The following is a 26,592-nucleotide window of genomic DNA, read 5'->3' as shown; positions in this document are numbered from 1 at the left end:
TTTATTAATGAGTTCTAGAATAAGATAATTTAAAATAAAGGAACTTTAAGTAGATTTGTACTTGATCCTGATAAAAATTTTCACTTATCATAAATCAGTATTATAAGATTTTTTTGAATTAGTTCAATAGTTGATTTATTTATTTTTTCTTAGTAATTGCATATGCAGAAAACTGTTTTAATAAAATAAATTTAAAGCATGAAAACAACACCCCAGTTATTATTAATCCGAGATCCACTACATCACAAAACCATCGAACCAGCATAAAAGAAATATTGACTTTGAGTTCTTTTATGCTGGTTCATTGGTTTTGTGACATAGTGGATCTCATTAAATTTAAAGCATAATTAAGATAAAAATAAATATCATGGAGGATTTTATTTCAATTTCCATAATTGTTTTACAATATCTTCTTATAACTTTTTAAGAATATTAATTGTTTATTAATTAATTAAAAATGTACAGTGGGTGATTGGATAATGAACACTTTCGTGAAAGATTTTTATGTTCAGACAACGAACACATGTTTGGATAACAAGCACCTCACAGAAAAAACACAAGAAGTGACATAAAATAATGAGTACTGATTGGTTTTCCCTTGTCTTCAGGCAACAATTTGAAACTTTTTGGAGCACAGGAGATGTCAACGTCGATGCTCAACCTGGTATATACTGATCAGATAGTATTCCTCCAAACTTTGAAACTCCCTTGTAATTTCAGCCTCTTATTTTTCTGACAGAAAATTTTTTTATAGTATTTGCAAGACTGTCAGGCGGGCACTCATTAAATTTTGCGTCTGTTTTTATTTTTGAAAGGTGAGAGTATAATAGCAAAGGTAGAGAGTAGGCAGAAGATGTCTGATGTTGCTGGGCAGTATGGCTTGAACAGATCTACAGTAGAGTGCAGTTTAATCTTATCTAAGAAAGATACATTATAATCAAGAAGACTCAAACAGCTTAAGGCGTAACAAAAATCACGTCTAAGAAATAAAGAACATTGAAGAGCTAATAATGGAACCTGAAAATGGATCTGACGACAGAAGAACACCAAGAAATTCGGTGAGATATGTTTTCTTCTGAAAAAGAGGATTAATGCTGATATCTGCTATTCAAGATCTTTCAAAGAAGTGGATGTCAGAATGATGATCTTAGAATGACATCCAAACCAGGGTGAGGTTAATAGGCTTGGAGATCTCTACAGTTACAATGCTATTAATTACTTCTGAAAATTCCTGAAGAAGAGAGAAAAGCAATTGACATTAGACAGATTCTTTAATCCCCACAAATGGAAAAAAACATGACTAATAAAAATGCAAGACTGTGTATATATGTATTTTTATATTACATATAAATAAATGTAGTAAGAAAGTATATATTTTTTATTTTTTGGGGTCTCCAAAACGAATTAATCAAATTCCCATGAAAACCTATGGTAGGCCTATATCAATAATCAGTTAATAAACAATTTGGATAGTGAACAAAGTCTTGGGACGGATTATGTTTGTTAACCGATCACCCACTGTATATATAAATTTCTATAATATAAATATGAAACAATTTTGAATGTTGTTTTTCCATACTTTTTCATTTATATTACAGCCTCCTTCTAATAATAGTAGTCCTTTTGTTCCTTCTCCACATGGCCATCCTTCATTTAGTCCTGTTAGACTTGGTTCAAGAGGATCTAGTGTTGTAAGTTATATTTCCTTAAAAAATTATATATATTTTATTTCATATTAAAATATTTTAGGTTTTCATATGTATTGTTTATTGATATCAGACACCTTCTATTTCTTTAGGCTGACAGTAGAGTTCCTAAACCTCCAAAGCCACCGGATAAACCTCTTATGCCATATATGAGGTATAGTCGAAAGGTGAGAATACTTTACAGTGAAAAATATTCATGACAGTTTGAGTAATCCCTTTATTTTAATCAGTTTTTATTGTAAGGTTGATCATTTTATTAACAATTTCCAAGTCTTTTTTTATCTTTCTTTTTGTTATTGATAGTTCTTATTATTAAGCTTTTTCCTTTTTTTGGTATTGAGATTATGATGGGTGGGAAATAAAATTATCATCATATGATTTTGTATGACAAACGTCAAAGTGATTGGGGAGAAACCATACAGCATTTGCTTATAGTGACTTGGAAACCTGAAAGAACAGAGATTGAATTATAAATTAAAATTGTTATTACATCTTATTGCAATCTGTCTTTTATCATTTTATTCTTAATATGATTATTACATTAAATTTTCTGAAATATTGTAATTCGCAAATAAAAACATTGTGTGTTTGAAATTAAATTTTAGAACATATCTAGCTTAAAAAGTTTAAAATCTGGTAATAAAAACAGTTCTTATTATCTGCTTGTATGACTACAGTTAATAATCCAGATTTACAGCTTCTTAAACTAGAATTTTTTAATATATTGTATTAAAAATTATAATTACATGAAAGTTGAATAGACCTCATTCAATTTAAAAAACACTTGGAATAAACAACAAATATTCCAAAAAGTAAGTCCATGTTTAAAATAGTAAATAACTATTATTTTCATACTTTCCATTTCAAATGAATTGGATATAATTCTTCCTATTTTCAGGTATGTAACAAATGGATTAAATCAAGTTTAACTTCAAGTAAAATTTTTATGGAAAGCTAATATATATGTTTGTTATTATTTTCATATTTTTAGTTATGAAATAATAATGGTGATTAAAATTTTGATGTTTATTAGTATTTATTACATATTTTCATTTATACCAAATTATTTTAAATTATATATATTAAATAATTATAAACAGTTTTTTAGTACTGTCGTCGATGGCTTTTAAAAATGATTTTTTTAACATTTACAATTTTTATTTTTTTGTCTGTCTGTCATGTATCTTACAAAGATAATTTGAAGCATAATCATTGTTTTATTTGTTTATTATATAAAGTAAAATATATTAATTAATCCTCACTGTTTAATTTATCTACTTTCAGTTATTTAACTGATATATTTTATTATATAAAATTTTCATATAAAAATATCTGGATTATATAAATTTAAAGAGAGAACAAAATTTGTAAAATCCAATATTATATTTAAGAATATAATTAAGTAATAAAGATTATTTAGTTATATTCTTTAGTTTGATATTGCAATTTTTATTTATTATTAATATAAATTAAAATAAATAACCCAAACTCATAACCAGAATTAGGAAACATTTTCATAATTTTTCTCCTTGTTGACTCATTATTTAATTTATTAAAAATGTAAGATGAAAAGTTAAAATTAAAAACACTTTGGAATTTTAATGTTGGGTGCTTGAGTTTGGCTTGTTTATTTCAGTTAATTTTGAATGCAGTAAGATAGAACATGGAATTGTTTTTTCCAAATGCTAATTATGTGTGTGTGTATATATATAAGTTGATCTGTTTTATAAATTCTTAATATGATAAATAAGTTAAAATAATAATTAGTAACATGATAAGTTTGTTTTATATATATAATTTTTAACATAATTTTATAATTTTCTTGATTTACAATATAACATAAGGATAATAAAACATATTTTCTTACAACTTGAAATAAATTATTTTGTATAAAATAGACCTGTAGTTTTAATTTGTTAATTTCTATGTACAAATTAATATGCTTTTTACACTAAATTTATTTTTGATAGAATGTTTTGTTTTATTATGAAGTAATAGATTAAAATAATTTCTAATTATAAAATTTACAATGTATAACTTATCATACAGGATATTGCATTTAAACCTGTACATGTGCTAGGTCATTGTCAAACTGATAAATTGTCAATGTCTAAAATTTTTAGTTCAAATACAAGTATAAAAATAAATTTTTTTTAAATTAAGTTTTTCTTTATACTATATATGTAATTTTAACTCCACTATCTTATAAATTAATTCTTTTTCTGTTGTTTAATTATAATATATAAAAAGCTTAAATAGTGAAGAAATTAATTTTCTGCTCCTTTAAAGATAAAAATTTTTAATTTAATTAACTTTGTTACTAACTTATTAAAACATGTCTAAATAAAGTTTTTCAAATAATTGTAAGAGACAATCCTAAATAAGATTTTTTTCTTTAAAACAATTCATACATATTCATATGATATTTGGATTTTATAAAAAATAATCCAATTTAATATGTAATTATTAAGTTTTGAACTGGAATAATTAATGTATAACATATATATATTGCATGCAGTAGTAGCAGTAAAGAACCAAATTTAGAAGCATAAAATATGCAAAATTAATTTAAAAATCAAAAATAGTTTATTCTCTAGTAGGGTTTGGTAAAACTTGGTATTTTGATACTCAGTGAGTCCAACTCAAGTCTAGATTTCTTAGTCAGAGTCAGTGTTTAAACACTAGATATCTGTTTCCATTTATTAACTTTTGGTATCTACAATACACAAAATACAACAAAAACATCTGTGTATTTTTTTAACAAAGCTCAAATAAAATATTTTTTATCTCATTTGTTTTTATCTAGGCCATACATAGAAATTTCATTTATTTAGCAAATACAATTAACTAACTAAACTTCATATCCTGTTCATCAGACACAGAACCAACTTCCAGTGCAAATAATACAAAAAATAAACAGTACAAAAATGTTTTCCAACTCCTTCAGAGTTCTTCAGATGCAGCTGAATGGGCCAAACTTCTCTGACATCACCACATACACAGCATCTCAGATGGTTGGAGGCCATAGAAATTTTTAAAGCTAATTTTGAGTCATCCTGTATAAATTTTAAGGATGAAATGGTGTTGTTGGTGGAATGGCAAAATTGTAGTCATTAGTTAAATGATCATTATGTGCTTGATTACACTTGGGCAGCATTAAATTTATATTTTCAAATAGTAGTTTGAATTACATTGTTTTAAAAACTTTCTACAAATAGGCATTAGTTCTGATAACGTTCCATTGGGTAACTGTTCAGTTGCACCTGAAGAAGAGCTTCGAAGGAGTTGGAAAACATTTTTGTAGTGTTTGTTTTTTGTATTATATGCACTGGAAAAGTTGGTTCTGTGTTTGCTGTACATATATTTTAGTCTGAAGTGATGTGTGTATTAAATTCATATCCTGTTCTGCAAACAAGACAAGATGTTTTTCAAACATCTTTTTAATTATAATTACCAAATTATTGTTGTTTGAGACAATACTTTTTTAATGACATTTCAAATGTGCACAAAATGAACCACTTATACAAAACAAGATATCTTAAGTAGAAATAAAGCAACTAAATATTTATAAAGTTTACTATAAATATGCATAATATTTCATTTAAAGTTATTTTTTAATTCTTTCCTCTGAAGAATGGCACTCTTTCCATTAAGAGTGCCATTCTTCCTTTCTTATGCATTGTGGGTTCAGCTAGACCACAATGAGATGGCTGGGTGATGATGGATGGAGTTCAACTTATCTGGGGAAAACAGCCCACAAAAAATTCCAGGGGAATTGTTTTTCCCAGACTTTGTTGCAGATCCCCACAGCAGTAGACTAATACCTTAATCTTGGCCATCTTACTGCCAACTTTGAGACCACCTTGAATAATTTCTGAACATTTGATTTTATGGCATATTTTTTCTTCAATCTACTTTTTCTTTCAAAGTTTTATAAAATAAATAAATGAACATCATGTGTACTTGTATTTTAAGAACATGTTGCCAGCAATAAATCCCGCAGACTATAAAAAAGGGCATCATACACAAGAAGATATCTGTAGATACATACAATTATCCCTTGATTAACATGGTTAATTAATCCCTCAATGCTTCCGTGTATATCAAAATTGCATTAATCAAATACAGTGATACTGTACCTCAGTACTTGACCGAACAATCACAACCTCCAGAATAAATTAATAACAAATATTTTTGGGCTGAAATTTGATAATATAACTACACACACACTGGGGTGTGTATAACAAAAATTCCACTTACTTAAACCTTTAACCCGTGCATAAAAACTTTAAAAAACAAACATTTTCTGAACACCTTCCATGTTCTTCATCGGGTAAGCTAGCTGGATTCTTTATTTTGGAACACTGTTACGAAACTTTAAACAAAATCGAATGATGAAAGTTCGACTGTCCGGTGTCCACTGCGCATGCGTTGTATGTGTCGTGTTCACAGATGTTCGAAATTGCCTTTATTCCTCTCATACTCATGTACATCCTTACAAAATGTAATATTTTTAAATTTAAAGTTACATGTCCCCGTATTTTTTTTTTTTTTTCATTAAGTTAAGTAAATCCTTAAGATTCATTTTGCAGTAAGGCCTGCCAGGCCATTGAAAGAGGCATTTTCTCCTGGGAGTTAATGCATGCAGATATACTGTGCGCCTTATATATCTCAATTGCCTCCAGCCATTTGAGGTGGTCCATGCGTGTGGTGGTGACTGTTAACGCCTCCTCTGCAAAATCCACAATAATGTCTGGGTCAGAAGCATATGTTCTCCACATATGGTGGTGGCTCTATTGTATTGTATATCGGATCTGTGTTCTTTTATTCTGACCCCAATAGAGTGTTTTGTCGATTCTATGTACAATCATGTCTCTACTTAATCGGTTATCTCTAATAGGGATTTGATAGATGCTTGGCAGTTTAAACGGGTCTGATGGTCCTTTTCGTTACGTAATATGTCAAACATAGTTGGGCCTTTCCTGTATTCAATGTTGACTTTACGTTTTTTAGCGATAGCCTTGTATAAAGATCTCAAAACGGGGGTGGAAGTAAGTGGTATCCTTTCAATATCTATAGTCTGGTTATCCCCCTGTATCATTGTAGAGGCGTTGGAAGATATCTGTGCTCTTTTGTGGCGTTCTGAGATTCTTTGTATAAGATTGCTGAAATGCACAGTACTGCAATCTTTTCAATGTGGATTAACTCTTCTGTAAGTGCCTGTTGCATAGATGAATGTGTGTAGCCTCTTCTAACCAATGATCTAAATGCAGCTAACTTGTATTGAAACAGATCACACGAGTCAATCAGTATGTATGTGGGGCTTGCACATGGTTTACAATAGACCATAGTGAGGATGTTAGGTCCCTCAAAAATGATATCTACCTCTAAGAAGTGGACATTGGTGATGCTGTGTTCTTTGACCTCGAGGGACAGCCCATAAGGATTATCATTCATCACTTCAAAAAATCGTGCCAGGTTTGGTGTTGTTTTCCAAACAATAATATCATCATCTATGTATCTTTTGTAAAGTATGATGTCTTGCATGAAGTTTGGAAGGGTCCGGGTCTCGAGCTGTCTCACCACTAATTCACATAAGTCTCTGGAAACCGGGCTGCCCATAGGGACACCTCTCGATTGCGTGTTTATTACCCCATTGAACTGAAACGCCGAACTATAACATATTAGGTGAGCCAATTCCATTATGTTCTGGTGTAGAGTTGTGTTGTTTACTCTCGTAAAGAGGAAGTCTCTGAGAGTGCAGAAACATAGAGGTAGTTTAATGGAGGGGTATAATGATCTAAAATCTAACACAGTAATGCAATCAGGGGAGGTGATTAATTTTAACTGCTCAATTAATTCCACTGGATTAGAGATGGTAATCAGATAGCCACTTAAGTGTGGTGTAATGATGTTATGGATAGCTTTCTCCAATTTACAAGTTGGTGCTTTGGCCTTGTCTACAACCGGGCGCAACTGTTAGGCTTGTTTATGCGTTTTTGCAAATGCAAATAATCTAGAAACATCTGATGTATCCATTACAATGTTCTTCAAGTCTAGTTTTTTGGCCAACTTTGTACTAGAGAAACACTTAACTCGTAAATATAGCTTATCAATCCAGTTACTTTCAACCTCATTTTATTGTCACACCAATGTATTCCTGTAGCCCTCTCTCATAAGTTTCTCTTTTCATAATTACCAAGGTCTTGGCTTTATCAGCTCTGATTAATGTAACTCTGTTCAAGCGTATCCATCTGAGGGTGTATTTAATGTTTTATCTATGTTATTTTTTATGCTTGAGAACCTCCCCAAAGTCCCTGGTGCTTTTAATTTTCAGGGTGGCTATCCACCTATAGTGCTCCTTCTGTATGTTAATGGCCTGGCAGGCCTTACTGCAGAAGGAATCTTAAGGATTTATTTAACTTGATGAAAAAAAAAATATGGGGACATGTAACTTTAAATTTAAGAATATTACATCCTGTAAGGATGTACTGTACATGAGTATGAGAGGAATAAAGGCAATTTCAAACATCTGTGAACACGACAAATACAACGCACGCGCAGTGGACACCAGACAGTCGAACTTTCATCATTCGATTTTGTTTAAAGTTTTGTAACGTTGTTCCAAAATAAAGAATCCAGCTAGCTTACCCGATGAAGAACACGGAAGGTGTTTAGAAAACGTTTGTTTTTTAAAGTTTTTATGCACCGGTTAAAGGTTTAAGTAAGTGGAATTTTTGTTAAATTGATAATATTGTAGACCTATAAATTTTCACTGTTGTCTATCTGTGGCCTGTGGTCTGTGGTCTGTGGCCTTCTTTAATCTCAAGAACAGTGTTAGATAAATGAAGGTCAAAACCGGATATGGAGAGCTTAGGAGCAGGAGGTCCTGATTAACTATATATGTGAAGTTTCAGTTTGCACTGAAAGTCACATTATTTCAATTCAAAAATTTCCCCCTGAACGGAGTTAGATAGATGACCAGCATGAGTATGGTTAACAGGAAAGGTGTGATGTACAGGGGCAAGACACTGCTAAAATCAAGGCGTATATTTTAAATTAAATAAATTTAAAATATGATTAAAAATTACAGCCCAACATTGTGACAATGTCACAAATAATTGCTCATTATTTTTATTTTGTTGTCATAAAAAAGTTTTCTGTAATAAAAATAAGTAAATTATTTTAAAATAAAACAAAAACTTAGAGCTTCCTTCGGAATTAAGAAAAGGGCAACCTGGAGACAAAGGTATGCATGCTCCAATAGATGGGACCCCCTGGTTGCCAGATTTGTGAAAAATTACTTGATTATTTTCTGAATCAGCATGCAGTTTTTTTCTGTGGTTTGGACTTTTTTTTTTCTAACTCTTCACTTTGTGGTACTAAGAGAACCATTTTCAATAAGCCCGTATGGGTTCAACCAGTCCACAATGATGGGGTGGCTGGATGTTGAGTGACAGGGCAACATATCTAGACAAACTATTGAAAAATTCCAGTACATTTTTGATCCTAGGTGTCCAGAATTGTTAGCTGTCACCTTAACCACTTGGCCTTAATCTGTTTGTGGGTGTCGACTATTTTCAGCTTTCTCCATCCAAGTCTCAAACTGTCTTAAAAATTCTGTTGTGCATGCAGTAATATTAGTATTGTAGATGTGATGACAAAACTAAGCTAGTTGTATTTTATCTTTACTAATTTACATTTTGTTTCCTTGCATCTTTACTAATAATGCTTTAGCAACTGACAATTTCTATTCAGTTATGTTAAAATATACTAACTTTGGACTCTGACTTGTTGAGTTTTAGATTGTATATTGAGTATGAGTAAAAAAGTAAAAAGACTGAGTCCAAATACTTGGAACTGAAAGACACTATTTTCTAGTAATTATGATAGTTTTTCATTAGATAGAAATAACATGGTTAATTGTGACCAGAAATATAAAAAAGAATGTCAATAAAATTTAAAATTTCTTAGAACTAATATAGGTTTATTCGGTTGAGCCATAAGTAACTTCAGTTTTTTTTATTAGACATTTATTTTGCTTTAATTAAATAACAAAATTATAGTAATTTATTATGTATGACCTTCTCCCACCTTCCTGGCAGTTTATCAATTCCTTCCTTGTAAAATGTAGTTGGTTTGGACTGGAAGAAATTTTTGACAGCCTGGCTGACTTGCTCTTCAGAATTGAAGGTTTTTCCATTTAGAAAGTTTTGTAAGGAACAGAAAAAGGTGGTAGTCTGTCGGGGCAAGGTTCAGGGAGTAAGGTGGGTGTGGTAAAACAGACCATCCAAGCTCAAGAATTTTTTCTTGAGTCACCCTTGCTGTATGTGGTCGCACATTATTGTGTAAAAGAATGACGTTTTTGCAATTGATGAGTGCAGGATGCTTTTTGTGGAGTTTCTCTTGCAGTCTTTTCAGCTGCTGAACGTATGTATCCGCAGTAATCGTTAAATTTGACTTCAGTAACTCGTGAAACTCGTGATGGATTATGCTTCGACAATCCCACCTTACACACAATAAAATCTTTTTGTCATGGATGTTTGCTTTCGGATCTGGTAGGGGTGGTTGATCCTTATCAAGCCAGTCTTTTGCAGGTGATGATATCATAGGTAACCCATCTTTCATTGCCTGTTTTAATCCTGTTTAAAAAAGGCTCAATTTTTACCCGTGAGAACAGACTTGTGGCAATTGACATGCAATTTTCTTTATTCTGTTTATTGAGACTGTGAGGTACCCATACTCCTAACTTGCTGACTTTCCCTAATTTCTCCAGGTGGCAGTTAACAGTTGATTGTGAGGTATTCAATCTTTTTGCCATACCTCTTGCTGATTGACATGGATTTTGCTCTAATATTATCTTTAAAAGGTTGTCGTCAAAGTCGGAAGGACGTCCCGTCCTCAGTTCGTCTTTTAAGGTCGTATCTCCGGAAAGAAATTTTACAAACCAATTTCTAACTGCCCAATCAGTTATTAGTCCTTTACTGTATACACTACATATTTTTTCAGCTGTTGCCTTAGCACTATTGCCTTGTTTAAATTCCCAAAGCATTACATGACAAATATGCACTTTTTGACTCTCCATTTCAGAGGTTAAGAAAAACAGTTTAATGAAACGTGCATCACACAAAACAGATGATAGAAGACTAACTGAACCCTCATCTATATAGTGAAAACAAAAACTTATTTGTCCCAGTGACTCATAGTGGGTAGATACGAACAATAGATTCTACTTAGCTGCATCGGAAGTTATTTATGGCTCAACCTGATATATATAATTATTTCAAGATTTATATGTTTGAATGATAATTCTTAAAATTCATGCTAAGTTGTGATAATTTTTTCCTTTTGTTTTCAGTTGTAAACAATTTGGTTTTTGTTGTTTTTATCTTTTAATATTAATACCGTAATCCCTTTGTTTATGTAAGCAATTGATTGCACAAAAACTGTGCATAAATGAAGCCATGAAAAGCTGTTTAAAGAGATCTGTTCCATATTTTTAAATACAATATTTTGCTCTTACTCAGGTAGAAAAGTTTTAGTTAAATTTCTTTTTATATGTCTACATAAGAAGTTATTGATAATAAGAAATGCACTTTTTGATATAAATATCATTTATTTCCATAATTATATTATTTAGAATTTGAAAAAGTTTTCAATCCTGTTAAAGTGAATTTTCATAAATGAAGGGATTACTGTATGTTGAATTCTTATTTTATTAACTAAAGTTTATTGATGTGTTTAATTATGAAGTATTTTAATGTTGAAGAATTTGATTCAAAATATATATGGTGTGAGTATAAAACTAAAAATTTAGTGTTAAAAATTTTTAATGTCAATAATTATTATTGTTATGGCCATACCTGCTTCACAAGTTCATTTAATGTTCTTTGATTTTAATTTTATATAATTTAAAAATGTAAATAATACTGACCATAAATTATTAGAATATAAATACTGTATAACACTATACTACACACTAAGTATAGTGTTGTGTGTTATATATATATATATATAAAATTGGATTTTTAACTACCAATAAGTGGATAAGGAAAATATTTTATGTATTTATATACACATACATAATTTCCTTATGCAGTTTATTTTTATTATAAGTTTTGCTTTAAATATTCTTTTAATGAGCACTTAAAATGTCTACTGAGCTTTTTAAAATTGTACTGTGTTTTATGATTCTTTTGAAATATGAATTCAATTTTCATTTGGATTGATAATGTGGTTTGGTTTTTAAAATTTAAATTGAGATTATATTCATATTTAAATTTATTAGAAGTAAAAACCCTCAGTTTAATGGTTAAAACATTTGTGATATGAAAAATTTAAAACATTTTTATTTATGAATGGAGCATGCTAAAAGGTTGGTTTGGTGTCAATAAGTATAAATTACTCAATGTCCATTATATTATTATTTTGTTCATATTTATACATTATAATAATAATTTAACACATCTTGCACATTCAGTTTAATGGACTATTGGAATAGCATTTACCCTTCCCCAATTAGTTCATTAAATTGAGGGTTTATTGTACTTTAATGTTTTGAAGATGAAGAAGGACTTAGCAGAATAAGTGTACATAACTTGTGAAGAAAGACAAACATATATTTCATAAATAATCTTAATGGTCAATTTGTTTCATATATCTTTCAGTTCTAATTATGTGTGATATTTTTGTATGATGAGGTTAAGTTTCCTTTTAATGTAATTAAAAGTATTTGATGCTGTAAAATTAGATAAGTGCTTCACATACCATATTACTAAGATGCTTTCTTAGTTAAAATGGTTTTAGCTTTGAGATAGTGATTTCTATCAGGTCTTACAAGTATTACATCATCATCATCATCATCATACAATTTTATTTATTGAAAATTATTTATCTAAGAGCCTGAAAATAGTATGAGTTGAAAATGAAAGCTAAGCAATACAATTTTCCTAGCTTCAAATAAAGTAATTATTCGTATAAAATTTTTGCTAATTTTGTCAGAACAAAATAGTGGCATTTTTCTCCTAATAATGCAAATAATAAACTAATATTTTGGAAATCTTACTTAATTGTACTGTGAGTGAGTACATGAAAATTTGAATTTTTCTTCTTTTCTGACTTACAGAGGCCTAAAACTTCTGAACTCTAAACGTGTTTCGTGTACTCACTCACAGTACAATTAAATAAGATTAGCAAATTCTGACTCCAATTTATTTTTATAATATTTTGGATTTTAATATTTAAATCTGCAAGTCATAACATTTGATGGTGTAAGATTTCTTTTGGTATTATGCAGGATTTTATATTTACTATGATATGTGAGTCATTAACTTATAGCTCTAAAATAGTTGAATTATATATTTTTTTTCGTGTAAATAAACAAAATATATTCAAAAATATCTGTTGATATTGAAAAATTACAAATATATAAGTATCTATTTACTGTAATCATGGATACTATCATCAGTCATCTAATATCAGAATTATCATGTCAAAAAAAATATATAAATAAAATAAGTTTTATAAATATATTTGGTTATTTTTATTTCAAAATTAAACATATTTTGGAATACAATCTCCCATTACCAGATTACACTGTTACAAGTTCCAATCTGTAATCTATGAAATTCAATCTGTAATGTTGGAATCTGATGATGGACAGGAGATAGTATCCAAAAAAAAAAAAAAAACATTTAATTCTAAAGTGAAACTGATCTATTTGGACTGCTTAAGAACTTATCCTGGTGTTAGTGAACTTCTCTTTATAATGTGGAGTCAGTTATCATGAAGAATAGTCTGAACCTACATAAGTAAACTACAATATACAAATAAATAACAAGTTATACAGTTTTGTAATAACTTTTTGAGTTAAAATAATAAAACTTTGTGTTAAATAAACAATATTTTTAATAACTCAAACATTTTTGGTATTTTGAAATATCATTAACCAGACAGACAACAACAAATGAATCTGAGTACAGTACTTTTTATAAAAAGCTAAAGGCAATATCAGCTGTTATTCTCTCCAAACTTTTCACAAGTTTATTTAAACTGTAGTCACATTCCAAATCAATGGTTAATTTCTAATATAAAGGTTCTCCCCAAAAAAGATACTTAATTTAGACCAGTGACCATTCTATCAGCCATGTTAAAAATTTTTGAAATTTGCTTATATAATAAAATCTATACCCAAATTACCTCTAGATTTTCCCCTCATCAACACTGCAGCATTCGTAACCTTTCTACTATCACCAACCTTCTTGAAACAACTTATATTATTCTGCAAAATTTTGAGAACAAAAAATCTACCTACATAATCTATATTGACATTTCCCAAGACATTGACTCTATTATCCCTAATTTACTACTTCAGACACTAAGTGATTATTTTAATTTAGATCCTGCTCTTTACTGTTGGTTAAACAATTACTATTTATCCAGACTATGTAAGATTCACATTGGTGATTTTGATTTTTTCCCTTTCTCCCCTATCTGCGGCATACCTCAAGGTTCTGTATTAAGCATGCTTTTTTTCTCAGCTTATATAGATAAATTACTAATCAACCCAAACACTAAAATAATTGCCTAACACAATGACATTAAGATTTTATCCAATGATCCCTCCTCCCTTCAGGTTATTATCAATTCTCTACGTTCCACTTTTGTCAGCTATAATCTAAAAATCAGCATTCATAAAACTGTTATTATATGCTTTTCTCTACTTTTCAATTCCTACCACTCTTCCATATTTATTGATTCTTCTATAATAAACTATGTTCAGTCTCATCACGACTTTGGTATCATATTCAATGAAAAATTAATATTCCACAATCTTATCTCTTACATTATTAAATCTCTTGCCATTAGAAGTGGCTTTATCTGCTGTTTTTGCAAAAATATTTCTTCAAAGACTATACTCAGAACAATTTTCTTTACTAATTTTCAGTCAATAGTTAATTACTGTTTACCTGTCTGGGCCATGGGCTGCCCCTTATCTGCTCCAAAAAATACAATCTGAATTAGATAAAGTTTATTTTCTGATACACAAATTCTGCAGTTTACCCTTTACTGACAACCACAATGTGGCAAGAATTTGCATTGGTCTTCCTAATCTTTCTGATTGCTTAAAATATTTTGATCACATTCTCTGCTTTAAATACTTCAATGGTTTAACCTTTTGGCTCCCTTAGGCCACGTTTGAAAAAAAAAACTGTCTCAGGTCATCACAAACTATAAAACTACATGTAAAGATGACATGAGTAGATTTGCCATTTTAGGTTAAACCAAACAACGAAATAATTTTTATAGTCCAAAAAGTAGCCAATGTGCCAAATGATTTGTTTTTTGGCCACTTGGCCCATTATTATACAAAATAGCCAAATCTTTTCATTTGAGGTACAGTACATAATATACATATAATTTATGGTGGCAGCCATCTTTTAATTCATTTTAGCCCAATGTCCTATTTCTACAACAGTATTTTTGCAGGTCTTAGCATTTTAAATACTAAATATTTTCTGAATATTTTTGTTCATATTTGAAGTGTACCTATCTGTGCTTGTGTTGTTTTATTTCACTTCATGGTGTAATCATTTGTATAGTGGCACTGGTCAGGACAATTCAACATATTTGTCTGTACTGTATAATCTTTCATCTGAATATAATTTTTTTGTGAATAACTGAAGTAACTTATAAATTTTTTTATAAGAATTATTGTTGAAGGTCTTGTCTACTAAATTATTTTTTTAGCAAAATTGTTTTTATCTGGCATAGAATGTTTATAAACTTAACTGTCCTATAAATAGGACACAGCTTTAGGACTATAGATAATTTCTAATTCATCATACTTTAGGTTCTGTTTGATTGATCAGAATTGATTGTTTTAAAAAGTCATTCAAAACTACTAAGAAGCACATGGGTATTTATTTATTTTCTAAGCAGACTGAAGCAGATTTATTAGCTCTTCCACAAAATGTAGATGAGCTTATGGATGATGAAGTATTGGACAATGAAGATATGAGTAGTTTGAGCAACATTCAAAATATCACTGAAACAATTAAACTGAGGAAATAGATATGGAAAAAACCACTAGCTAGTACAGTTATAGAGAATATGCAGTCCATTGTGAAAAATACAAAGGACTATTGCATTTTTTTATTTTTCTTTTACCAGTTATGTACTTTTGAATGAACTGAGACAAAATAGTTCTCATATAGTGCCATCTGAGAAAATAGAAATGGAAAATGCCCCTTTACTAATGAAAAAATTTACAGAAATTATCTAGAAAATTTGGAAAATTACCTATTTGATTGCAAGATGATGATACTAATGATAAAATTGAATGGCAATTAATGCAATTATTAGGATCAAATTATGATACTGTTCAACTTCTTTTTCATGTCTAGAGATGGAACAAATGAGCTAATGGAAAAATGTCTATACGTCAACTGTCAGTAATAAAAATTATAATGAATATATGGAAGGTGTGGATCATCATGATAGGCTTCTAGAAAAACATGGAATTGCTGTTAGAGGTAAAAGTGGTGTTGATGCCTGTTTACCAGAATTATCAACTTTGCTATAGTCACCAGATTTGTGTTGTATAATACTATTCATGGAAAATACTCCATATCAGTCAAAAAATTTTAGTGGGAATATTGCAGTGATGTATTTCAAAATTAGGTTTGGAAATAAAATAATGAGAGGATGGGCTCTTGGCTTATCAAACGCTGGTAACATATGATAAGAAAAATCACATTTTCAAGAGATGAGCAAAGACAATGCAATATTCTAATTATAAAGTAAACCTTTTACAAAAAAATGCAATATTACATTTTACATGCACTAAATGTTTCAAAAAATTTCATAAAATGCAACTGAAAAATTAAATTATTAAAAATGTTTTAATTGTACACTATTTATATAAATAAATTCATAATTTGTTACAAGTAATTTTCATTATTTCCTAGTCACTAAAGCCCAGTGTCCTATATCTATATAAGGCAGTCTATTTCTCAAAATCAGCTGAACATAATGTGAAGGAATTTATGATGTGAAATATCCCTTCTAATGCCATTCAGAATATATAAAAAAATCAGTTTAAAGTATACACCAAAAAAAATTTGTGATCTAATGTGTTAACTTTTGTCTTCAGAACTTGTGAACCTCTCTGCACTAGCACTACAGCAGCTAACTTAAAGTGGAAATAGCTTAACTGTCTTTTAAAGTGGCTTTACTAGGAAATGACCCAATTTATATTTTTAAAAACTCTATAAGTGTATACTAATGACATCTTGTGACAATTTTTTAAATAAAAAGTATTAGAATGCTATGCAAATTTCAAAAAATTGAAGAATAAGTATATAAAGATTTCAATGTTTTAAGAAACTTTACAATTTTATGTTGGCCTCATTACAGTGTAGGCTACAGGTTGGACAGCCCTGATCTCTACATACTGGAGATATAAGAGGAGAAAGTAGAGCATGAGTGGGGCTTTAAAGACACTATCCTTCAAACTCATCAGTTTCAAAAACTGTGTTATCATTGATCTCCAACTAAGTTAATTTTAATTTGAAATGATTGCTACAACTAATCCTAATAATTGATCAAAGGTATTAACTTCCTTACTGTATACATAGTACATGAAAATGTCTTAATTCTAGCTGTGTATTGCATTATTACATACATGTTTCTCTTAGGACTTTTTTCTTATCTCTGAAATTCCTTTAAGTATTCTAAGCTTTCACTTAAAAAATAAAAGCTTGAGTAAATAATAGTCCTTTATTTCTCCACTGGATAGTCTGAAGTCACCTTACATTTTTCCAACAATGGTACAAGTAAGAATTGCCCTTTCAGTTCATCCAATACCTAGAAGTTTGAGATACCAATTTTATAGTGCCAAAGATGCCAAGATGGAACTCTGGCATCTTTGGGAATGTCCATTTTATTCTAAGAGAAAATTTCAAACTCTTGACTTTGAGCTCTTAATTGCAGACTTTGAGCTCTTAATATTTGTTCCTACATAGATGCACCCTTTTAATATCTAATTTTTTTTTCTAATCTGTATTTTTGTCTCAATTCTTTCTCCATCTCTATTCTAGCTAATTCTATTCAGAGCTAGTACATTTCTTTATCCTTCATTCCAAAACTTTCATTTTGAGATGTTTTCTCTTTGTATCTTCAGCACAATTTCCTTTAGTATTTACCTGAAATTCTTTGTTTACCAGCCCCTCCATCCTTTTCACTCTCTGATTACTTCTATGACATGCTATTCTCAAAATATGAAATGAGATCTACTTAAAAACAATACTCACACCCAAAACTAATCACCAGTGTGAAAACTTCCAAAAAAGCAAACATTTTCGATTCCCCTCCTGGCATCTTCGTCAGGCTTAATTAGTTCTTTCCTTGGAACTAATTAAGCCTGACGAAGATGCCAGGAGGGGAATCGAAAATGTTTGCTTTTTTGGAAGTTTTCACACTGGTGATTAGTTTTGGGTGTGAGTATTGTTTTTAAGAAAACTGCTGTGGTGAGAGAATACATTTAGATCTAATTATCCATTAGCTTTGCTTTAGTTATCACAACAGTTTGTTGTTGGTTCTTTTCTTCCAGTCTTTCATTTTTCCATGTCTATAGGTTCAGCACTTTGGTTCAGATGTGGCTATATCATGCCATGAAATTTTTTTTTGGTTTTGTATATATAATATATCGAATGGGCAAGCAAGAGTTCCGTGGGAGCCGCAATTCTGTACTGTCGTGGCAGATAGTATGGTAAGGCGTGCAATTTTATTATATAATATAAAACAAATATTCAATTTTTTTAATAAACATATTTTCACAAAATTATAAAAATAAAATTGTAAAAGTAGTAATAAAAACAGTAATTAACACTTTCAGCAAGAGCCACATATAACTCAAAAAGAGCCGTGTTTGCCCATGCCTGTAATATATATATTTATATTTATCCATGAAGCTTTAGTCTGCTAGGTTCATGAAGTGTACTTCTACAGACTCATATTTTGATTTGCTTAATATATATGAAATTCATTGTAAAAAGAAACAATAATTTTTAAAAATATCCGAATAGCTTTTAGAGATTAGTATAAATGTTACAAAGGAGAAAAAAAAATTATATCAAAAAGTGGAAGTTGACAAATTCAAATGAAAGTTTTAATACTAAGATTTTAAGAATATAGTATTCTTTCTGTTAAATGATTTTGTGCCATTTTTCATATTTTTTGATAGATGTTTAACAATTAAATTTTCATATTATAGATATTTTAATATTTTTGAATTTTTATATATATTTATATTGTTACCTATTTAATGATATGCTTATGATATCAATATATCATTAATATTGGTATATTGATAATTTCAGAATTTTAAAAATAGATAAAAATTATAATTAAATCAAACTTAACTATAATTTTATATAAAATATATGTAAAATTTAATACAATTAAATGATAAATGCTTTATATGATAGTTCATATAAAACAGTTATGAACAGATATATTACATAAAAATAGAAAATCAAATTTATTATTAATTTAATACATTATTACGAAATTATTTTTTGTCATCTTAATTATAGAATTTTGTTTATATTTTGTTTTACTTATGTATTGTATTACACAAAATAAAATATATATGCACATATAATTCAGTACAATTCTATAAAATTATTTAAGTTTTATTAATTATATATTTCAGATCAAAAATTATTCATACTAAAATATATTATCATATTTATTAGTCTTTGTAAAAGTAACTCTATTACTATACTAAAATAATATATTAATAAGTCTAGCAATATGTATTTATGTGATTTTAATTTATATCAGATAATTATAAAAATAGTGTACTTTTTAAAATATATTTTTACATCAATAGCAGGAAAAATGAACACTTCTACATTTGGTTGCTAGGTGGTGTTCTAGGTATGCTTCACATCCTGTTTATCTTCTATTCTGTCATTGCTGTTTCGTGGTGTATATGAACTCTAAATAAGTACCTATAACAAATTGGAAAGTCATTCTGTTTACCTTTAGTCAACTCTATAAAGTTCTATGTACTGTTAAGAACTTGAAGTTAAATGCTGCTACTGCTGTGCTGGAAATAACATTAAAATTTCCTTTTTAGAAGATACCTGTAGATGATGTCCCCTTTTAACAGCTTCTTTTTCTCTTTAAAGCAGCTTCAGTTATTGTAAGCACTCATAACTTTATAAGGAGTCCTTGTTCTTATAGTGTTGACTTCATATTTTTGGGTAACAACTAAATTTCTTGAAAGATTAATTTTTTGCATAAATTTTGCACACTCTTCTCTGACTTCACTTAAATAATATCCAAATTTTGACACTAACCTTTAAAAAAGGCTGCATTTTTTTAAAGGTTAGTGTCGAGGTTTAGTTAAATTTGCACAGCAACATAGGATTTTCATGAAAGGCTAAATCTTGATTTTTGTTGGAGGTAGCAGAGCAGTGAGATACACAACAGTTGGATACCATCCAATTGTTGTGTACCTCAGTGTTCTGCTTTACCATGTATTTTGTACACTATTTTAATTTATTATTAAAATTATGAAGTAATCTGTGTACATATATTTCTCTTTTCGGCATACATATATCTGTTTAATTGAATAATAAATAAGGTTTATATCAAGTAACTGTTGTAACAACTTAGTTTATTGTTTGTTATTACAGTGACTTCTACAAGTTCTTTAACAGTACATAGAACTATATAGAGTACATTGAAGATAAAAAAAATAACTTACAAGTTAGAATGATTATTTTCCAACATATTGTACTTGGTCACACAAAACATGACAAAACAACAACAATAGAATAGAAGATAAGAAACATGAAGTGAAACATATCTAGACATCACTTACCAACCAAATCTCTAGAACTAAAACTGTTTGTTTTTCCTCCTAGAAACTTAACTTTATTATTAATATATTTAGATAAAGATTTGCCAAATTATACTGAAGTACTGTTAAATAGTAGGGATAGCTTAGGAAATTTATAATAATAATTAAAAAACTACTCATTAACAGAATTTCAATTGTTAATTATATTCATAAATAAAAGATACTATTAATGCTTTTTGAAGCAAAAGAATATATATTCTTTTGTTTCTTCTTTATTTCTTATATTATATTTTTAAATGCATAACAGAAATAGATAGTATGTTCTGTTTTGTTAAGTATATGTAAATTTTTTAAATTTATATTTTTTTATTTGAGTATATAATATACAATATTTATAGCATATTGTATTCTGCAAATTAACAAAAATATAGTATTAACTAATTTTCTAGCTGATAAAATACTTACTAGTATAATATGGTAAGTCTTTAGTGATTGTTTCAATAGTAACTAAATAATTAATGATATTTTTATTATATTTTTGCTTGTAGAAATGTTCTATGTTTTATTTTATAGTTAGTTTCAAAATTTTCAATTTTAAATGTCAAAAGTTTGTACATAAATAATCATCATTATTTTATGTTCTATTGTTTTGCTATTATGTGAAGTTTAATTTTTGTATTTAACAAAAACAATAATATAATTATCATCAACAGTTTTTAAAACTTAACATAATTGAAATTTATTCTTAATTTACAGTAAATATTTTCGTTGTACTATTAATTTTAGAAAATAAATTTGATTTAATTTAATTTAAAACTTTAGCAATAATTGGAATTACATTTTTTTAAATTTTATTTTGTATTTTAACAACAATTTTTAGCTTTTATAATTACATGAAATTGCTTGAATCAGTTTAATTGATAATAGATTTTAATTAACAGAATGAAACATATTTTTTTGTTAGGAAAGTTTGCATAAATTAAATTCACAAAAATAACACTTATTCTGTGATTTTAAATTATATATTTTTTTTTAATTTTAATTTGGTCTTGCAACTTTATAATAAATCATTATTAGTGAAAAATACAATTATATTATTTGACAAATTTTTATATTTCTGTAAAAATTATTCTAAGGTTTCTTTTTTGTTTTTTTTTTTTAATTCATTCAAATTTATTTAGTAAATAAATAAATATATAAACAATAAATTCTGTTTTATTTCTTGCATCTTTGTATTTTTGAATCATAGTTAATATATCTAAATAATTATCATTTCATTAATTTTTCTTATAAATATTATATTTTAATCATCTTTAAAATTATTTTCTCAGAAATTTGCATGTACATCTCTAATAAAGTTTTTCTTAATTCTTTGCATGGAAATTCCAATAACAATAATATAGAAGAATGAATTTGATTTTTTAAAAATTACTGTCCTAAGCAGTTTATTATTATTTCTTGTAACCTGAAGCTAAATCAGAATACTTCTAAGAAATTCTCTGAAAATGAATAATAATAAAACTTTCAAGATGTGAAATAATAAAAAAAAAAACAAAATTCAAGTTTATATGAAGCCAACATTATCATATGTAAATTAATTTTCAGTTGAAATATAGTAATTTCATAATTTGTATCAAATGAAATAAATTGTTTTAATAAAATTTTAATTTTTTTATTTATTTGTTATTGATTTTTTATTGTTTGTGATTTTTATTTACTTTAATTTTTTTTAAATATATCAAATACTAATAGCTAATTCTTGGTTTCTTTATTTCATAATGAATACACAGACATAAAAAAATTAATATTTATTATCATTATACATTAGCGTACTAAATATAATTTTAAATATTAAATTACAGAGAAAACGAAATAATTTCTCAAATTTTTAAATTAAGAATAATGATCAAGATTTAATTTATAGATAATATTAAATGACTTAATTTCTGTTTTGAAAATTTTTATATCTTAAAAACAAATCAACTCAATGTTTTTATTGTATCAGTGAAGACCTTTTCCATAATTGCAGTATATATGATTCAACGTTCAAAAACTAAAATGCGCCCTCTCCTTGTAAAAATGTATTTTTAGGAAAAATATTTTACCTTATTGCTACTATAAATATAAAATTAATATTGTATTTATGATTTCTATACTACTTGTGAAAGTTTTTGCTTGAAACATAGTTTTATATATATATATATATATATATACATATTTAAGTCTGTTGGATCATTAGATGCAGCAATTCTATGGAAATTGATCTTACCAGGTTCGTTCTAAATCATTTACATATTATATCAAATAACTGGGTGGACTAAATCTATATCAAATTATTAAGGCCTATTCTGTAGTTTTGGAAAATTTTTAATCCAGATATACTTTATCACAATTTTTTTCAACAAATTCATTTAATATGTTAATTGTCCCTTTTTATTTTTTGGCTAATATAATGAAAGAAGATACTTGAAATCAAATTTTTAATTAAAATGATTAAATGTATGCCGTTTATGATTGGATTTTATACACAGTTTTTCTTCACAAGCTGTTTTTCAACAGTTTAATAAAGAAAATCAATGCTGATTAGCATCCAGAAATGACATTTGTTATCATGCCTCTAAAATTTTGTTTAAAAATATGCCTAGTGCTCATTAAAACCTAATTTTTTAACTATTAATCATTAAAAAGTAAAAATTAAAACAAATGTGTGTTACATTGAACTTTATATCAAGGTATGGGATCAAGTAAAGGCCCAAAATCAAGATCTGAAGTTGTGGGAAATTGGCAAGATTATTGGACAGATGTGGAGGGAGTTACCTGATGATTCAAAACAAGAATATATCGATGACTATGAAGCTGAAAAGGTGACCAATAAGCAAAATATGATGTGACTATTTTAGAGCCTTTTAAAGAGTAATAAATTGTTCTAATAATGAATTTTTATTCCTAGATGGAATATAATGAGGCTCTTAAATCTTACCATAATTCCCCTGCTTATCAAGCATGGGTAGCAGCAAAAGTCAGAGGTAAGGGACAAACAAATCAATGTATTAACATTGTAAAGTCAAAATTTTTAGCAATTAATGATTTATACATTGAATCTATAAGAGAGGGCTATCACTTAAGTAACTATTTTAATATAGATATATATTTATATAGATTCCATTAAATTTTCAGTTTAATAGACCCTTACAACATTTTCCATTTATTTAATTGAATATTATGGATCATATTTTCCTGTTTTATTTTAGTATGCTAAGTTTGCAAAATTTATTAGATAAGTTTATAGACATTACTATATTTCAAAATTTTTAATGGATACACATTTGAGACAACATTATCTGTTATGTAACAGCTCAACAAGCAGCTGAAGAAAGAGAAGCTTTGGAACGCAGCCCTGCTGCTGTACGTATTACTTTTCAAATATTTCCAATAATGAATTAAGTTTAATAATTTTAAAACATTTTATTTTGTCATTTCTAATTTACAAAAATTTAAATTATACACATTTAATATTTGTAAGAGATATCAGTTAATAAAGTACTGCATTGTATCTTGTATTTTTATTTCATTTTTATTTTTATCTACATTGAAAAATTCAGCACTAACACAATTAATTTACACACCGATTTTAGACAAATTCAGTCTCATGATTTGAGTTTACATAATTATATCTAAGAAATTACAGCATGTTTTAAAATGAAATTAATTTTTATATAAATATATATGAATACTATGATATGTTGTTCTGCTTATAAACTATTAGCATTATCATGAAGTTGAATATTGTGTGTGCATTTAAAATAGAAGTGTTTCAATTATTTTTTTCATTTGAACATTTTAACTAATTGTGGGCTTGAAATGGTGAATATTTTATAAAATATGATTTTGATGGTTTTTTTTATTATCTTTGCTTTATTCAGTTAAAAAAAAAATAGATCATAAAACTAGTGATCAGTTGCAATCTAGGAATTAGTCCATATAATTTTGAATGTACTAATACAGCATGCATCTGTAATATCAATTGTTGATTTGTAAAATTTGTTTTGTGAAACATCTTGGCTGTGATTTCTATGGTTTCCCAATGTCACTTAGGCAAATGCTGAGATGGACTCCATTCAAATTCATTTTTATTTCTCTTTTTTTATTCTGCATAAAACTGGGCTTTAATTTTTTTAATAAGATTACAGAAATAAAGAGGAAAATCTTTTGTAATTATTCATATTGATGTGCCTCTTAAACTTATATTGTGTAATTTTTATTCTATCTACATCATCATTAAATATTAATTTTAATTTTACAACAAATATTTCAAATATTTTAGTATTTCAACTTTTTTTAGAATATATTAATTATATATTCGTTATATTAGAAAAAATAGATATATTTACTTAAAAGTTTTCTTTATAACCTACATTTGAAATTGATCTTATAATAAATCTTTTAGTAACAAAAATAATCTAATTTTAAAATTTATTAACTGAATAAAGCATTCTTTAAATTTTATTACAATAAAATTCTTTTTTCAAATTAACAATAAAATATAACATTTTCTTTATAAATTTAAATTTGAAAAAATCTAAATATTAGATTAGATTATTTGCCCACTAGAATGTAATGCTAATTGACATTAAGTTTATGTATTTTATAAAAATTAAGTATTTTGACGTAATAAAAAGTTAGTTTTTCTATTTTTTGTTTTATTTTATAGTTATAAGAATTGGTAAATTAAATTTATTTTAATGAAAATTTATTTTCTTTCTAAAATTTTTAAAAAGTAACAAAACTTGCTTTTTCTAGCATCTGAATGACTTTTATACAATGCATGCCAAAATTTTAAGTATGTTTTATGAAATTAAAATTTTCTCAGAACTAAGTAAATTATGACTTTTATTTAGTCTCTTTTGGTACCGCAGAAGATGGACGGAAAAGTTTGTATACAACCTGCTGAAGATGAAGAAGGTAAAAGATTTAAATTAGAGAAATATAATCATTACTAATTTGCATAATTTTAATAAATAGTCTTAAATTTAATTGTGTGAATGCTTGATGATTGATTTCTAACAAATGCATATTTATTTGAACAGATTTTTAGAAAATGAGTTACTTTTTTTTTTAAAGAGTTAAACAAATTTTTATAAAAATACTTTATTATTATGTGTAAACTAAAAATGATAACAATCAAAATAATTGTTTGTTGATTTTTGCATATTTTTTTTTTTTTTTTTTTTTTGAGATTTCATGTTATGATTATGATTATAGAATTATTTACATAATAAATGTTTACATTTATTAGATGAATTGAATAATTCTATGTGATTAATACAGTAATGTCAGAAAACCAAAAAGTTTGACAAAAATGTTGTAAAATCAATGTGAAAAGTTAACAGTATTTCAGTATTGCTTTTTAAGTTATGGGTAAATATTAAGCTTATTTTAATAAAACAAAAAAGTTGTAATTTTTTAGTATTAATTTTATAGGCCACAATATTGAATACATGCCATATTGTTAGGAAATTCCTGAATACTGACACTGACACTGACACTGACACGCTTATTTAATTTTAGTTTTGTTTTGGTTGCTATGTCTTGACTCTGGTCCAGCATAGTACACAGCCAACGGTATCAACCGAGTATAAGTTATGATATTTTTAAAATAAGTTTCATTAGCCCTAAATATTTTCTTTTTGTTTTTTTAAATGTTCTTTTGAAATATTTTGATTACACCTTTTATTATTTGCACATTTTCTGTATATCTGTTTTGTTATTTTATGAGGTTAAAATTACCTACTTCAAATTGTCTAAAATGGAACCTATCTAAACAGAAAAAATTCTGTAAAACAGAATAGTTTTCTATATTAAATTTTGCTATAAACCAGAAATCTGTCTAACTCAAACTCAAGAGATTTTTAGGTTCAAACAATGTAACTTATTTTGAAATAAAGCAGAAAATTAAAATTCCATTGTATACAAATAAGTAAAATCACTTCCAGTTATTTCACAGCAGAGCAT

General features: G+C 27.5%; 1 protein-coding gene across 3 annotated transcripts in view; it reads left to right on the top strand.

Moving 5' to 3' along the window:
- Bap111 (Brahma associated protein 111kD) overlaps nt 1-26,592 on the top strand; it is a 66,623-nt gene that overhangs the window by 24,649 nt on the left and 15,382 nt on the right. Inside the window, exons 4-9 of one of the 3 annotated variants that reach the window (XM_067283066.1) lie at nt 1,599-1,691; nt 1,799-1,873; nt 23,313-23,444; nt 23,531-23,606; nt 23,936-23,985; nt 25,497-25,542. In XM_067283066.1, the coding sequence (XP_067139167.1) occupies nt 1,599-1,691; nt 1,799-1,873; nt 23,313-23,444; nt 23,531-23,606; nt 23,936-23,985; nt 25,497-25,542 (472 nt within the window). Of the gene's footprint in view, nt 1-1,598; nt 1,692-1,798; nt 1,874-23,312; nt 23,445-23,530; nt 23,607-23,935; nt 23,986-25,478; nt 25,543-26,592 lie in introns of all 3 variants that reach the window. The other 2 variants (XM_067283065.1, XM_067283067.1) reach the window with 2 other exon arrangements.

Source organism: Centruroides vittatus, unplaced genomic scaffold, assembly GCF_030686945.1.
Source record: "Centruroides vittatus isolate TY-2023 unplaced genomic scaffold, ASM3068694v2 contig_976, whole genome shotgun sequence".
NCBI classification, from domain to species: Eukaryota; Metazoa; Arthropoda; class Arachnida; order Scorpiones; family Buthidae; genus Centruroides; species Centruroides vittatus.
Note: the sequence above shows the minus strand (reverse complement) of the source record. Positions and strands in the feature narration are given on the sequence as shown.